The following is a 15,413-nucleotide window of genomic DNA, read 5'->3' as shown; positions in this document are numbered from 1 at the left end:
TGCAAAACTTTCTTCCTAGGTCGGAAATTTCCTTAGTTCTCTGTATACTGGCTTCACCGTCACTGAGTTTTGAATCTATAATCATTTTCTCACTAAATTCCACTACTCTTCCTTCCATGAGAAAAGAAGAGAAAATTTTTAGATAAAAGAAGATTTATTAGAAAGAAAGAGAACTAATACAATGCAAAACCAGAGGATAAAGGATCCATCGTAAAGAGAATCATGAAAACTTAAAGAACAAGTAGATATGAGGTGATTCAACCCTATAAGCTATTTATAATAGCTTTCAAGTCCTATGTGAAGAAAGATAAGTGCTTTACTATTGTCTTCTTAATTTTGTTCTTGTTTGTAAAAACCCATAAGCAAGAAGCTTGTCTATGGAGTTTTTGTTAAGTTCAATATGACCAGCTGGGTTACATGACCTGGTCACCGTAAGAAGAAAGTTACTTTGATCAAATTATTCACCGTTATATAAACATTTTTACAAAATTCTCTCATGTACACTTGCTAATCATTTTACTAAGCTTCTGTTATATAAATTTAATAAGAGTAATTATGTTTTTTATTGAGCTTCTGAAACTCTAAAAAAGAGAAAAAAGCCCTTCCAAATATGTTGGTATGGATTCTCACCTTTCTTTTTCATTTTAACATGATTACAAGAACTTCTCTCTGCACAATTAGAAATATTCCATCCAAGAAACTTCCTCCAAAAGAAGTCAGAAAAAATTTACAAAAAAAAAAGAAAGAAAAAGAAACTATTAACCCTCGAAAAGTATATATTGATCAAGACCCAAACTTCCTGTACCTCAAAATTTTCTCAACTTGGTTGAAAGATAAATGAGATATTCCAACAGAATGAGACACTGTATTTCTATTTTTATCACTTGATAAAACTACTTGCAAAAGCCTTACCTCTTCCTTACTCATTTTTAGCAGTTTAAGAATCTCCCTGATACGAGGGAAAAATGCTTCTGGCCGAGCACAGAAGGATCCGAAGACAAGGAAGAGAGCTTGTGCATCAGTTTCGAACTGATTGATCCAGTTGTCAGAAAAATGAACCTCACTAGTAAATATACAGTGAGAAATAAAATGGTCAAGCCCGTCAGCAACATTTCGCCATAAATCCAAGAAGTCATTTGAATTGAGACCCGCCTTTAAAAGATGAAGATGACATCTCAAAGTATCCAGTGCTTCCACAAGATGCATAGAAACAGCTAAATCCATGGCTGCTGAACCTCCACTTGAGGCAAAATCTTCCTCATCCTCAAAATACCCACAAGATTGAGTTTCAAACCAGCGAAGAAGGAAGGCAATGATATCCACAAGCAAATTGGTTTCAACATCAGCCAAAGCTTTCACCTCTTCCCCAAAAAAGCAAACGTTATCGATACTTTTGTCTTTCTTATCAAAGTTAGAGTTAATTTCAGCAATTCTCATCTCCAACAATTTCACATCTTCACTCCACTCTCGCAGTTTGTTTTCAACATATCTAGCAGCATTAATCAAACCACATACGGTGATTAAGGCACTATCATCAGGATCATCAGGACACAATTTACTTCTATTGTACCGAAACATCAGAAAATCAAAGAAGTACCAAAGGAATCTGCCTGCAGTTGATCTTATAAATTGGATTCTTGGGGAAATAGCTGTTAAAGTTAGGCCTCGCTCAATCAATTTCCAGGTTATTTTAAGTGCTGATTCTGCTATTAATGGAGCTTTATGCTCCTCTCTGGAAGATAATAAAAATTGTTCGGATTCCCTGGCTGTGTGTGTGTCCATCCGACATCTGTTATCAATCAACCATGCTTTCTCATCTTTGATGTCAGCTTTTAGTTTCTTTCCAGCATCCTTTAGCTCTATCTTTGCCCAAATCTTGAGCCAGTCTGAACTATCACATAATATTGTCAAAATTGATATTTTGCAGAGTCCATCAAAACTTTCGGAGTCCACCCCAAAGAGGCTAGTTTCTGAACTTACAAGTGATTGCATCTGTTTATCAAAAGCAATTATAAGGTCTACAAGATGAAGCCATGAGGAGATAACTTCAGGTTTCATAAGTTTCTCCTTGTGTCTTTCAATGAGTGCATGAAAAACTCGTTTTTCTAGAAATTCAGAGACCATTTTTACCATTGCAGAAACCCATGCTTCTTTAGCACTATAGTTCACTAATCTCGCTCTGTCAATCAGCGGCTGCAGAACATCATCCACCCCAACAATAAAATCCCTTGTAATTTTGTATGAGAGAGCAAAAATATACTCAGGCTGCTCTACCCATTTTAGGAAGTGATATTCCATTCGTGTCGAAATGGGGGATGCCAGTTCATCTATAGGCCAAAGTCTTTGGTCATTTTGTTTTGAAATATGAAGACGCCGTACTTCTCTTTTAGTCTGCAAGTGCTGCAAAGCACAGAGAACCAGAAAACTTTGACAATAAGACTTCCTTTTATCTCCTTGCATTAAGACTAAGGGGTTTGGAATGCCAGAGATTCCTCCATTTTCCGTATTTGATAAAAGTTTGGGCGGCCAGCCTAGAGAAGCAAGAAGGGCACGATGTTCTGCAAGAATGTGTGGCCGAAGAACAGATAAAATTTTATCTACCCTTGTATCAACTGACTCCAAAAGACGATGCCACTGTCGCTGAAATTTAACATCCGATACTATTTCTTCAATATCTTTCATGACTTCTATAGCATGATGTAACCTTTCATGCTTTACTCCAAAATCCTGTAACCCGAAAATGAATTGTCAAAAGTTTGCGCCTTCCTTCTAAATTAAATTTAAAATAAAAAGGAAAAGGTGAGAAGTCATTACAGTTGAACTTGATGGATTTAAAAGCTTTGTAGAGAACATACTCCCTAGACGGTGATTCATATCACAAAAAACTGCATCTTCTACATCGCCAACCAGAGCTTCCAACTTCAGAGCAGTATCTAAAGATCTAAAAAGGTTAGCTTACTGTTTGGCCTTGTAGAACAAGAAAAATGATCAGCAAAAACACTCATAAAGAAGAGACCTGAGCAAGTTTCTAAAAAGAATGAGCATAAACTTCTTTTTAGAGGAAACAAAGGAAATTCATTAAAATAAAGGCATCAATTGAGTGCCATGTACAAAGGTTTACCAAATAATGCCAGACGACAAAAGGTCGTTGAGGTCAAGTAAATCTGCCTTATCACAAATTGGGCAACCCTTAAAGTTAAAAAAAAAAGGTCCTAAGGCAATGATCCGGGATATATCCATGAGGGAAGGAATTTTCAAAACTCTTCAAGCCCACAACTTGGCAACAGGGAAACACTTCAAGCCCACAACTTATTTTTCAGTAACCTACTAACCATCCAGCTAAGATTCATCAAACTGAAGAACAAAACCCCAAAGTCGTCTAGATTCACTGCAAGAAATAAGTCGATGACCAGGGCATTCACTCTCTTTTCCGCACAAAAAGCATATGCTATGTGGTACTGAAAGAATGAATTAGAATGAACATAAAGATTAAAAAAAAAAAATCTTTGAATAAGTTATATGCCCACCAAATAGGGAATTTTTCATAATAAAGCATTAATCAATTCATGTTAGATAACTCTTATTTAATGATTATACCATATGATTGCAACTTATTGATTTTCTCTTTATATTTTTAATTTAATTTTTTTCTTTTGTGTACTGAGCCATATCCTCTAAGCAATATGCTTCCTTGAGGAATGAAGAGAAGTGTGATTGAGGGCCTTACTTCGATTTGCACCTACAGTTTGCTAACACTACGATTATTTTCCTTTCTAGTCTGGAAGAAGTTCAGTAATGTCTTAAACATTTGTTTTTCTATGAAAATGTTTAGGGCCTAAATATTAACCTTAGGAGGAGTGGACTTATGGTATCAATACTGAGGAGTAGATGGTTAGTGGTTTGGCTAAGTCGGTGAGGGACACTTTGTTCAGATAGGAACTAATATTCAAATGTGATTTTATTTAACCGTGAATGAGCTATTTATAATGTTACAAGACATTAGGATGTACAAATCTACTTATATAAAATATTAAGTTGAAGAACCCTAATAATATAAAAAATATGAGATTAGTGATCTACAAAAATTATAATACATATCAGATATAAGAGTTTATTATCCCTTTACAATATACTGAGTGGCCTATCACTTATTTCAATGTCCTCCTAGGGGATAATCCTAGAATTGCTTCTTTTTGAGATCTAGGAGTGCATAAGATCTTTAAACATCTCAAGTGTTTGGAAAGATCCTATTTTATCCCATGGTGGTAGGGTTACTCTTATCTAGTCTTGTCTTTCTAGCATTTCCCCTTAACTCAAAGGTACTACTTTGTCCTATGGTGGAAAAGTCTTATGATACTTCAGTTATTTAATAAAAGTTCTATTTGAGTTTCTCGATCTCTGGAAGTGTAATCCAATCAAATTTTTAACTATGATACTTTAAACTTTTTAGGTGTGATATATAAGAACCTCGAGATATGATGTCTAGGTTTTTATCTCCAAATCTCTAAATAAGAAAATCAATCATACTTTGTCCTATATCAGTAATTCCTAAATGTGAGGTTCTTGCATCAGACAACAAATAACTATGATAGAAATCATAGTAGGAAATTTAAAAGAGTTTAAAACATAATTAAAATCCTAAGACTACTAAAATGATACTAAAAAGAGAATGATAGACACTAACAATTACACAAAAGCTCTAGCCTTAAAACTTCTTCTCCATCACTTGTTCAATGCCAACTCGAGGTAGCATAGCAAAATAAAATTTAGAAAAGATAGGGCAAAAAGCTCCGATCATAATAGCAAAGATTGGTGATCCACAATTACAAAGACAAAAACCAAATACAAACACAACCTTAACGTTGTCACAACTAAAACAAGGGTGTCAAGACGAGAGAATATTTGTATACTTCTACTGAAAGGCAGTATGGATAACAGTAGGGTATCACTCAACTATTCATGCAATATCTAGGTCTTCCAGGGAGGCTAAGGTTTATGCTAATCCTGAGAGCTGTTTCCCTTTTTGGCCTCAAGTGCTCAGCTTAGATTTCCGCTTCTTGGAAGAGGGTATCGAAGTGACGCAATAAAGATTAGAGCAATTAAGTGGCTGCAACTTGAGATTATTACAAAGATAAATACTTTCCATAGCATAGCTGCCCCCTATAGGAGATTCATTTAAGGGTTTAATTCTACATGGCTCCTATGACATAGTTTGTGAGATCACTTTGTTAAATGGGATGTAGGTTGCAAGTGCAAAAAGGACACAACTTGGGTATTGAGAATCTTGTGTCCAAGAACATTGCTGCTCTTGTGGGGAACCTCTCTACCGTCTGTGTCCATCTCCTGTCAAGTATCAGCTAAAGGTTACGCCCATTTCCTTTGAAAATTGAAACCTTTTCATTGTCGAATAGGGTGGTGAAGATTAAAATTAGGATTATTCCAGAATGCTTGGACATGGGAACTAATGCTAATTATACATACTTCAAAGAAATCCGAGGAAATTCATTTCTCATGTACATGGTTCTTTTTCCCCTTCATAAGGAGGGTGATGGCTCCCATTTCTCTTGTGGGAGAATCATTGGAGGAGGGATCTGCCCTTTGCTACTCTTTCCCCCGTTTATATTGTCTCTCTTATAGACATTTTGTACTTTTGAGTAGAGACATTTGTACTTATCTTTACTTGTATTGTTAGTATATTGTTTTGGAATTTCTTTCCTTCTTATCCAGAATGAAAGAGAAACAATATTCTATTTCTTTGATGAACATTCTTGACAGCGTTTATCCTACCCATATTCTTTGTAGTTGCACTTGGAAGTTCGAGTGCGCAAGCGCATATAGATGAAAATTATTTTTGGAATTTTACATTGGCATGCCACAAAAAAATCCAAGAAGGTATGAGCAGAGAGACAAACTATTTGAGTAGAGCCAAACGAGCTAATAATGGAAACACACACAGATTTTTCAAATTTGTCAACTGACCTACATATTTGCGGATATTCTCAATTCGACGCAACTCCTCGGCAAGTCGAGGCATATCCTTACTTAAAATTTTCTGAACCTTCTCTGGACCAACCCCGTCTATAAACCCAAGAATAAAAATGAACCAGTAAGGCTAAAAGATCACGGAAGAAATAGCAACATCACGATAAATAGATAGCAGGCAAAAGAAATGAAAACAGAACTTCACTAACATTCGCAAGTGGAAAGGCTGATGTTCTCTAACTTGGAGTGGAGATTCTGCAGCGAAGATTTAATAACAAAGGAGCGAGAAATCCATGAAACAGCACGTTGGGTGAGATCCCGCTGCAGTTGTAGGAGATTATCCTCCGAATCGCACCACTGCTTGCTCGTTTGTGTGATCCAATCTGGAGCACTTTGCAGATCTTCGCGGCTCCTGAAGTGTTCGTCAAGAAACCCTAACTGGTGTACAGACAGCTCCTGGCGTCTGGGCAAGACCTCGAACCTCCGAGCTTCCATCAACTGGTAATGTGTAACAGCTTTGTGGTTTTTTCACTTCGGATTCAACCAGCAGGTAAATTGTTACCAAAAACAAATTCATCTGCAATTTTATAATTGGTAATAGAAACAGCTACCGGATAAATTACAGAAATGCCCGTCGAACATGATTTGAAGAAAGGAAAGCAAAAAAAAAAAAAAACCACTCCATCAGCAGTTCATCACCATTCAAATTTAAATCATGCGATAAACCATAGCAACTTGTAAGAGGTAATTAACGGATGGAGAAGTGAGCAATACAAAGCCAACTGCACGTGAACCCCGATTTCATGGCCATTTTTCCCGTCGTAACCTTGAAGCTTACCACTCCGAAATAATTACTAATGATGATTAATCCAGAATGATGGCGGGAAAGTTGAATTCTTATGGATCAAGAAGCAGCGCTCGAGAACAGTAGCTGATTAGCCGCGCAAGAGCTCGTGATCAGCCGCCATTAGAGGCCATAATTTGCAAGCATTTACATCTCCTGTCGATCGCGAAGCATCGTCTTTTCTTGGTTCAGGATTTCAGCATTTTCAAACTTCTCTTTCTGTTACGGTATATTTCATTACAGACCTGCAACTCTATAAACTTCTCTAATCTCCACTTAATTTTAAAGTAAATCAAATTAAATTTGATTAAGAGTAGGGATTTGGATAGAAAACTATAAGATTTTAAATGATAATTTAATTTTCATATAATAAATATATTAATTATAGTTTAATTTCTTAGTAAATGTTAAATAACAATTAAGTATGTATTATTTATTAATTGTCTTAGTTAACATAATAAAAAATAACAACAGACAAAATATTTTATTAAAAATAGAATATAAATTTTTTTGTAAGTCTAATAAATAAAAGTACAATAAAAATATTACGAGAATATATTTTTTTAAGTAAATATTTAAATAAAAAAATTGAGTTAATTTATAATATTATAAATTGATTTAAAGTTGTCGTCGTACTTTCAAGTTCACTAAATCATATATATTTTTTTTTTGACTGAAGTACTCAATTTACAACACGAGATGTTTATAATTCGTAATTTATTTATTTAAATTCAATTTATAAAATAAATAAATTATTTTCTGACATAAAATAAAATAAAATATTTGACTGGTAAAACAAGTACAATCAGTCACATCTTGCAAATTCTCCCGGGCATTCCTTAAAACCTAAAGACTATAGAGGAAGAAAAAAACTTTTAAATCGCTCACTATTATTATTATTATTATATAATACCAGAGATTTAAACACTTATGAGATACAAATTAAATAGAACAAATTACAAAAGATAAAAAAAAAAACGAATTTATAACCTAAACTCGATAAATAAATATTAGTTATAACAAACCAAGTTATCATGCTAAAATATTAGCATCATCCAAAAATATTTGGCAAGATTTAATAAAAAAATATATTTTTTCCAAACTCGAACCAGGAATATGAAGAAATGATGGCCATAATAGTTGGGCTTTGGCTAAATGGCTTAAGTTCCATTGTCCCGTACATTAGCCACAAGGCACTCGTTTGAGTTAAAATTAGCATTTAGGTTCGGTTCGATATCCTAAATAAAAAATGCGTCATTATATTATTGTTTTAGCATATAGCAAATAAATGCATAAATTTGACTGTTCTCTGCATTTTATATTAAAAATCGGAAAAGATATCATTCAAATAACAAACAACGTGGTCGAAAAATGTAAATTATTTTACCCTATATCCTCCTCATATATTTTGTTATTGATATATGGTACCAAAATCTTTTAAGTTTGGATCGATAGAAATGAGACAAACTTGTGGTGTATTATGGTAGATTATTTGAGCATAATGACGTGAACTTTGAGATTTGGTTATAACAATTTTATGAAAGATTTTGTGAGTTTATAATCACGTGATTTTTTAAATAAAAGCCTTAATGAATATTTTTTATCTTTCTAATTTGTTTTGATAATATTTATAATTTTATAAATTATTGTAAATTATAATATAACTAAAATAATAATTACCTTATTTACGGAGATTTTAATAATTAATGAGATAATTTTTTTGAAAGCAGTCTCTTTAATCCTATTACTCTTTTTTTTTTTAGAGAATTTTAGTTTGTGCAATTTTAATTAATAAAATATTTTTTAAAAAAAATAAATGTAATTCGAGTTTAAAATTATATATAATAATTTATATTTTTTTAAAAAATGCAAGTTGTTCATTTCCTTAATTAATTATTTTTATTTTAATTATTTCTTATACTGTTTTAAATCTAAATAAAATATAAATATTTATTTTTAAAATCAAAAGATTTAGTATTTTTTGAATAATATTTAAGATAAAAAGTAAATATAATTTACAAGAAAGTATAGTTATCCTCCATTGACTCAAATATTGAATTTATTTTTATCCACTAAAAATCTTATAAATATTTATTTTAAAAATTTATAGGAAAAAAAATACTTATTTTGTTAATTTTTTAAATAAAAAATAAAAAAAATTATTTTTTAAATAAATAAAGCCTAAATTATGTGTTATATATAAATATAATATAAATCAATTTTTATTTATTTATTTTTTTATATTTTTTGAAATATCAAAACTGCGATTTTAGAGCAGAGTGGAGGGGAAGAAAGAGAGAGAGAGGGGGGAGAGAGAGAGAGCTAAAAAAAAGTAAAAAGGAAGCAGTGCAGAGCTGGTCCTCTCTCCTCTTCTGTCTCTCCTAGATTTGCTCTGCTGCTGCCATCTTCTTCCTCTTATCACTTTAGGTTTATCGTTTCAATTTCAAGAATTTGTTCAAAATCCCAATCTCTACTCTCTTAGCTCTCCCTCTTCTCATCTGAAACTCCTTCTCTCAAAACCCTATTTCATTCCTCCCTATGATTGGATATCCTGCTTCCATTTTCACTGATCACGGTTAAGATCAGGGTTTTTCATCCTGTTTTGTCTGCGTATACATCATTTTCTTCGGTTTTGTTTTCCTATTTTACTAAAAATGAAGGTTCGCTGGATCTGGATATACGTTGTCTTGTGTTTCACTGTGAACTTGATTATGTAGCTATGATAGTCCACGAGTACAACTTGTTTTGGATTGAGGACAACTTTGCACTTCGTCGTAAATGCATGTTTTCAGTGTCGAGTTGTGGTTTCTTGCATCAGTTGTGTGCTGTGCGTTACTGATTTTTCTTATATTTGTCGTTAAGTTTTGGCAAGCGTGGAAAATTGAACGTAGTAGTGGTTTTGATTCCAATTAGAGGTTTATTGAGGCTTGTTCGACCTCAATTCCTCAAAGATTTGTTTTGTATTTTGTGGGATTGGGGTTTAAGGGGGTCATCTCTGGAATTTCAAGCTTTCAATGCAATGAGATTTTAGGTCTGTGTGGTTAACCTGGTCAACACTTGTTTGAGTTTCACGGATGTCAGTGGAGCTCATCTCATTCAGGTAGAAAAGCAGTTCTCAAACTTTAGCTGAGCTTGTAAATATTTATTGTATTAAGTTGTTGGCAAGTAATAGCAGTTCCACCCAGTTGTATGTGTATATATGCATGTATATATGTATGTGTATATTATATCCATGCGTGTGTAATGATGTATGCTAGATTTTATTATGGGCTTCGGAAGTTTTTGGTAGTAGAAACCTAATATGGTAGGAATGAAATTTGTCTTAAAGTCCATATTATTCATCAAAGGAAAATTATAAAAGAAAATTGAATTTGTTTGCTTGCACCTGATAGATTAACGTAGGAGAATCAATAGGTTTTTTGCTTATAATGTTTCTTTGAAATTTTATGACATAAGAAAATAAAAGAGTTCTATCAAGTGCTCATGTGAAACTTACACCACATCATAAATTGAGGGACACATTGACATTGCATTCGTATAAAAGATACATGTGAAGATAACTCTTTTTTTTTTTGCCTCTTGGAATATAGTTGTTTTGTACCTGATTGTAGTCATTATCATCTTTCACATAGCGTGTTTCTAAACCCTATTTTTATTGTAGTTCCAACTGTTTCAAGCAACTTGTTTTTATCGGTGTTTCTTCTATCATCGTTTGTTAATTTGATATCATATCCTTTTCAGGCAAAATCAAGGTGATAACTAGCATGTTTAATGAGAGTGAGGTAAGATGCCTAAGGGTCATCGTGAATCACTATCTGTTCAAGAGGCCAGCACTAGAGAAAATTCAGAAGGGGGTGTCCATTTGAAGAAAGGCCCTTGGACTTCAGCTGAAGATGCAATTTTGGTTGACTATGTCAATAAACATGGTGAGGGGAACTGGAATGCTGTACAGAAGCACTCAGGACTTTCTCGGTGTGGGAAAAGTTGTCGCCTACGATGGGCAAATCACCTAAGACCAGATTTGAAAAAGGGAGCATTTACTCCAGAGGAAGAACAGCATATCATTGAACTCCATGCTAAGTTGGGTAACAAGTGGGCTCGAATGGCTGCAGAGGTTTGTTTATATTTTTTCCTGGAATTCTCTTATGCTTTTAGAAATGTGAAATTACATGCTTTCGTTTCTTTTTCTTCTTATTCTGTACAAAACTTGTAGGGAAATTTTTTTATTGAAATAAAAAACTTGTATGCGAAATTATATAGAGAAAACGACAGTCACATGCAATGGATATAGAATTTATTCCATGATGTTTCATAAGAAGCACACGTGGGAAAGATGGGAATACTCAAACGTTACGTTTATGTTTACAACCACTTCTTGACAACGACGAAAAACTTACAAACAAACACGTGAATGCTACATAGCCACCTTTTATCGCAGTCTTTGTTTTTTATTACCTTCTTTATTGTTGTCTTATTTCATTTCTCCAAAATATTGTTAGAAATTCCAGCTTCTGAACAGCCAAAGAGAAGACGGTTTAAAATAATTTCAGTGATTACTCTTGAGGCTTCCTATATGTATGCATGTTTTGCGTTTTTTCTATACGCGATACCTGTTGATCAGGTATATTTCTGATAGCCAGTTATCGGAGTAAGGAGTCAAAGCCCAGGAAAAGAAATAGGTAGGATCCCAATGGTAATTATTGTTCATGCTGCTGAATCTGTTGTTTCTATTTTCCTTTTCTTATTTAGGCAAATTATTAATATGCTCCCATGCAATTCAGTCTTTTCCTAGATGGCGCCTGGAAAACTTGCCCGAATAATGCCCTGTTGTTTATGCCACCTATTCAGGGTGGTATTTTGTTAATATAAGAACTGACTTTTTTAACATTTGTAGTTCAACCTAATATCTGTATGGATCTCTAACTTTTGAAAGAGACCATGATACTGAGATGCTGAGATGTTCATCATTGTGTTGAAGCTATAGCAGGGTTGTGGAAAGTGTTTTATATATATATATATCTATATATATGCACTGTACATCTTCAGTTGGTCTAATCAGTCCTATTATGATAACTTGAAAGCATTACAGTGTCATCCTTCCTTGCCAGTGGATTTTTGAAATCAAATTTCAACCATTCAGTTGATATAATGATTTTATCTTTTAAGATTTAGTTTTATGGAATTTAATTGTCAATAATTTATTTTACCTTAGTTTAACCAAGGCACGGTGGATTTTTGCAAACAACAGTAATTAAAGTTGATATGTCTGTAAAAAATCCTATGGTTCCAACTCTCCTCATCTTATCCTGAATAAAGGAAGAAAGTATCCTTTTTGTGCTTTTTAAGGCTAAATGCTCTTGACATTATGAACTACTTTTCTCTACTGATCCTACCGTTCTCCGTCATATTTAGAGGAGTTAACACTCTGCAATTGGGCTGCATTATAAAAACTGAAGTGGAGCATGTTCTTGATATAACTGAAGTAGCCTTGTTCCACGCCTGTAAGATAAATATTGAAAAAGATTTCATGTTAAGCAGATAGTGAAAGCACAACATGGCATGTTGTTGTTGTTGTTTCTGTCAGAGTTGTATGTTACTGTTCTTATTTTCTTTTGAACTGACTAATTTAGCTGCCTTGCATACTTTACTACTGAAAGTACCTATGTTATCAGGTCAAGCTATTTAAAGAACATAAAATGATAATTTTGTAATGTAAGAAAAAGTCTTTTTTTTGTTTTTATGCATAAATAATTCTTTAGCAATTGTCACAAAGCTTTTCTTGATATTGATTGCCTGGAGTGTATTTCCTGCGCATTAGGTGTCCATATGACAGATATTAATTACCAAAGAATGCTGTTTCCTAGGACTTCATTTTCTTCTGCAACAGATGGACAACCAGAAACTATGCTGTGCTACTATAAACCATGTGTAGTTAAGCTCTCTCTCGGCTCAGGGCAACCATTTTGGACTTATTAGCAATTCCCCATAGATATCTTCTATTCTAGGGATTTTACTTTACAAGTGATTTTTTTGCTTTGGTTATCTCATTTATGCAAGCATTTCAAAATTTATTGGCATGAACTCCAAATTCCCTTGATACGGTGTTTTAATTACTGTTGTCTTTTCATGGTGTACTTTATTTTCTTCCGTTAGCTGCCTGGGCGTACAGATAATGAGATAAAAAACTACTGGAATACAAGAATGAAGAGGCTGCAACGTGCTGGCTTACCAATTTACCCTGAAGATGTGTGCATGCAAGTGCTGAATGGGGCACGAGAAAGTCAAAACATGGATATATTGCCAAATGGTGATACATGTTCTCTTGATGTCCTGCATACTGACAATTTTGAGATCCCTGACGTGGAATTCAAAAACTTAGAACTTAATCGAGGATTTTTATCTTATTCACCAACATTTCTTGATATTCCTGGGAGCAACATGCAAAAACAAGGTGTTAGTTCATCCGGTAGGTACAACATGATGTTCCCAACTATTACTCCCAGCAAACGGCCTCGAGAATCAGAGTTTGTTATGGATAACGACACTGATGGTGGTGTTCTTCCTTTTAATCAGTACATGAATTATGATCATGAGAAGATCAATGATCCCTTTGGGTTGTCTTATTCCTACCATTCTGATAGCAGCTCTTGTGATCAGTTGGTCTTACTAAGTGTTCCTGGCAGCCATGCCCTTTTAAATGGCAATTCTTCTTCTTCAGAGCCCATATACGGGGCTATGAAGTTGGAGCTCCCTTCACTCCAATATTCAGGTACTCAACAAGATAGTTGGGGAACACCTGCGTCCCCACTGCCTTCACTCGAATCTATTGATACTTTAATCCAGTCCCCTCCAAAAGATCAGACTCGGTCAGATTGTCCATCACCTCAGAATAATGGTCTGTTGGAGGCAGTTCTCTATGAATCAGAGGCTCGGACAAGGTCAAAGAACTATCAACATAAGCAGGCCTCGAATACTCCTTACATGTTTGGTGATAGTATGGATGGTTCACCTTTGAATCTCTGCATGATGGGACAGGAAGCACATGGTGACCCAAACTCTCCTTTAGGTCATTCTACAATATCAGTTCTCAGTGAGTGTACTCCTGTCAATGGAACCCTATCAGATGAACACCAGTCTGCTGAGACTAAGCCAGGTAATGGTCATTTGTAATGCAATGAAATCGAAATCTACAGAACTGAATTTGTTTTACTGAAGTTAACCAATGCTTTCAACGCAGGGTATGATATTAAGCCAATGATAGCGTATGCTGTCAAGCCTCTGGCTTCGTATTCACCTACAGTCCAAACTGTTGAAAATATAGGAAATTCCGATAACTTGAATTGGCTCGCTTATAGCATGGCAGATCTAAAAAATAAGTCGATTCCGAGGGATGCTATAGGTGTACTTCTTGGTGAGGATTTCGGCGGCAACGGCTAGCATACGGGTAGTATGAACGTGAAATCTTGGCCTCTGTTAATGGTTGCTTGAGAAGAATTCTGTTAATGGTGAATTCTACAAACATGGAGAGATAAGTTTGGTTAAACTAGTGTTTCGGAACTTGTTCGGTTACTTGGTTTTCGAGATTGCAGGTTGGTTTTTGTGAACTGGATGAAACTTTTTGTCTACAGAATGATGTTGGTCTCTGTCAATGCAACTGAATGTTTTCCAATTATGAACTTTTGGGTTGACCTCTTCAGCCTTCGTGCTTTCTATTTATGAGGACCTTTATTTAGCACAAGAGGAAAAATAAATAGTGAAGTAAATAGTTTAACTTTTTGTTTTTTTTTTTCATAAATTATTATTTTACAATTTCAATTACGTGCTAATCTTTAGGGTTTTTTTTCCCGATTCAATTCGATCTTTTAACTTATAAAGTTGTCTCGAAAAATATATGTTCGAATTTGAACAAATAAATTGTCGTAAATTTGACAGAAATAACATAAGCTGTCTAATGCAAAAATGATTCAAGGTTAAATTTTAATTAGGATTCAAAATGGTAAAAAATTTAGAAAGTAATTTTGGTAGTTTTTTGGGGTTTAATTTTTATAGTTTAATTCTCATATAGTTTAATGATTGATTAATAGGAATAACTTTAATTTTTTAGAAACAAAAAAAAAAATTAAATTTTCTAATTTAAATTAATTTAATAGTAAACGCACGATTTAATTTAATTTTTTATACATTCAAAATTAATTAAATTTAATAAAATATTTATATTTATCTAAGGAACATCGAATTTACTTAGTTAACAAATATTTTTTATATAGTATCCGTTACATAATAAATTTTTTTTTTCATCTTGGATTTCATTATCAGCAACGGTCGCCCGTTGAGCTTCTGAGTATTTTTTAAAAAGATTTTACTGGAATCTATGGTCTAAAATATGCACTATTTAATTGTATCGGTTAGTTTCTTTTCTTTTGTATATATAAAAAAATGTAATTAATATAAGTTTATGTGATATTTTTAGAAACGTATTAAATGTTAGGGACTAAATCATAAATTTGCTAAAAATATGAGGACTAAAATTGTAAAAAAAAAAAATAAAGGATTAACCTAGAATTTTGTTTTTCGTTAAGAGGCTAAA

At 33.6% G+C, this 15,413-nt stretch overlaps 2 protein-coding genes across 4 annotated transcripts; one reads left to right on the top strand and one right to left on the bottom strand.

The window, feature by feature from the left end:
• Positions 1–602: 602 nt before the first annotated feature.
• Positions 603–7,114, bottom strand: LOC110816908 (RINT-1 / TIP-1 family). 2 transcript variants are annotated; one of them, XM_088219190.1, is made up of 4 exons: positions 6,192–7,114; positions 5,980–6,078; positions 2,815–2,933; positions 603–2,727 (listed from the first exon to the last, which is right to left on the bottom strand). In XM_088219190.1, exons 1-4 carry the CDS (start codon positions 6,475–6,477, stop codon positions 784–786), a joined length of 2,448 nt encoding a protein of 815 aa, XP_088075316.1. In that variant the 5' UTR covers positions 6,478–7,114; the 3' UTR covers positions 603–783. The 2 variants fall into 2 exon arrangements, with proteins under 2 accessions (XP_088075316.1, XP_088075317.1); XM_088219191.1 differs by lacking the exon at positions 6,192–7,114 and having other exon boundaries at positions 5,984–6,072.
• Positions 7,115–9,099: 1,985 nt separating this feature from the next.
• Positions 9,100–14,602, top strand: LOC110816926 (transcription factor GAMYB-like). Of its 2 annotated transcripts, XM_022045295.2 has the most exons (4): positions 9,100–9,926; positions 10,568–10,940; positions 12,980–13,979; positions 14,064–14,602. In XM_022045295.2, exons 2-4 carry the CDS (start codon positions 10,614–10,616, stop codon positions 14,261–14,263), a joined length of 1,527 nt encoding a protein of 508 aa, XP_021900987.1. In that variant the 5' UTR covers positions 9,100–9,926; positions 10,568–10,613; the 3' UTR covers positions 14,264–14,602. The 2 variants fall into 2 exon arrangements, with proteins under 2 accessions (XP_021900987.1, XP_088075318.1); XM_088219192.1 differs by having other exon boundaries at positions 9,100–10,940.
• Positions 14,603–15,413: the final 811 nt, after the last annotated feature.

Source organism: Carica papaya, chromosome 5, assembly GCF_054855325.1.
Source record: "Carica papaya isolate Zhongbai chromosome 5, ASM5485532v1, whole genome shotgun sequence".
Taxonomy (NCBI): domain Eukaryota; kingdom Viridiplantae; phylum Streptophyta; class Magnoliopsida; order Brassicales; family Caricaceae; genus Carica; species Carica papaya.
This window is presented reverse-complemented; position numbering and strand designations above follow the sequence as displayed.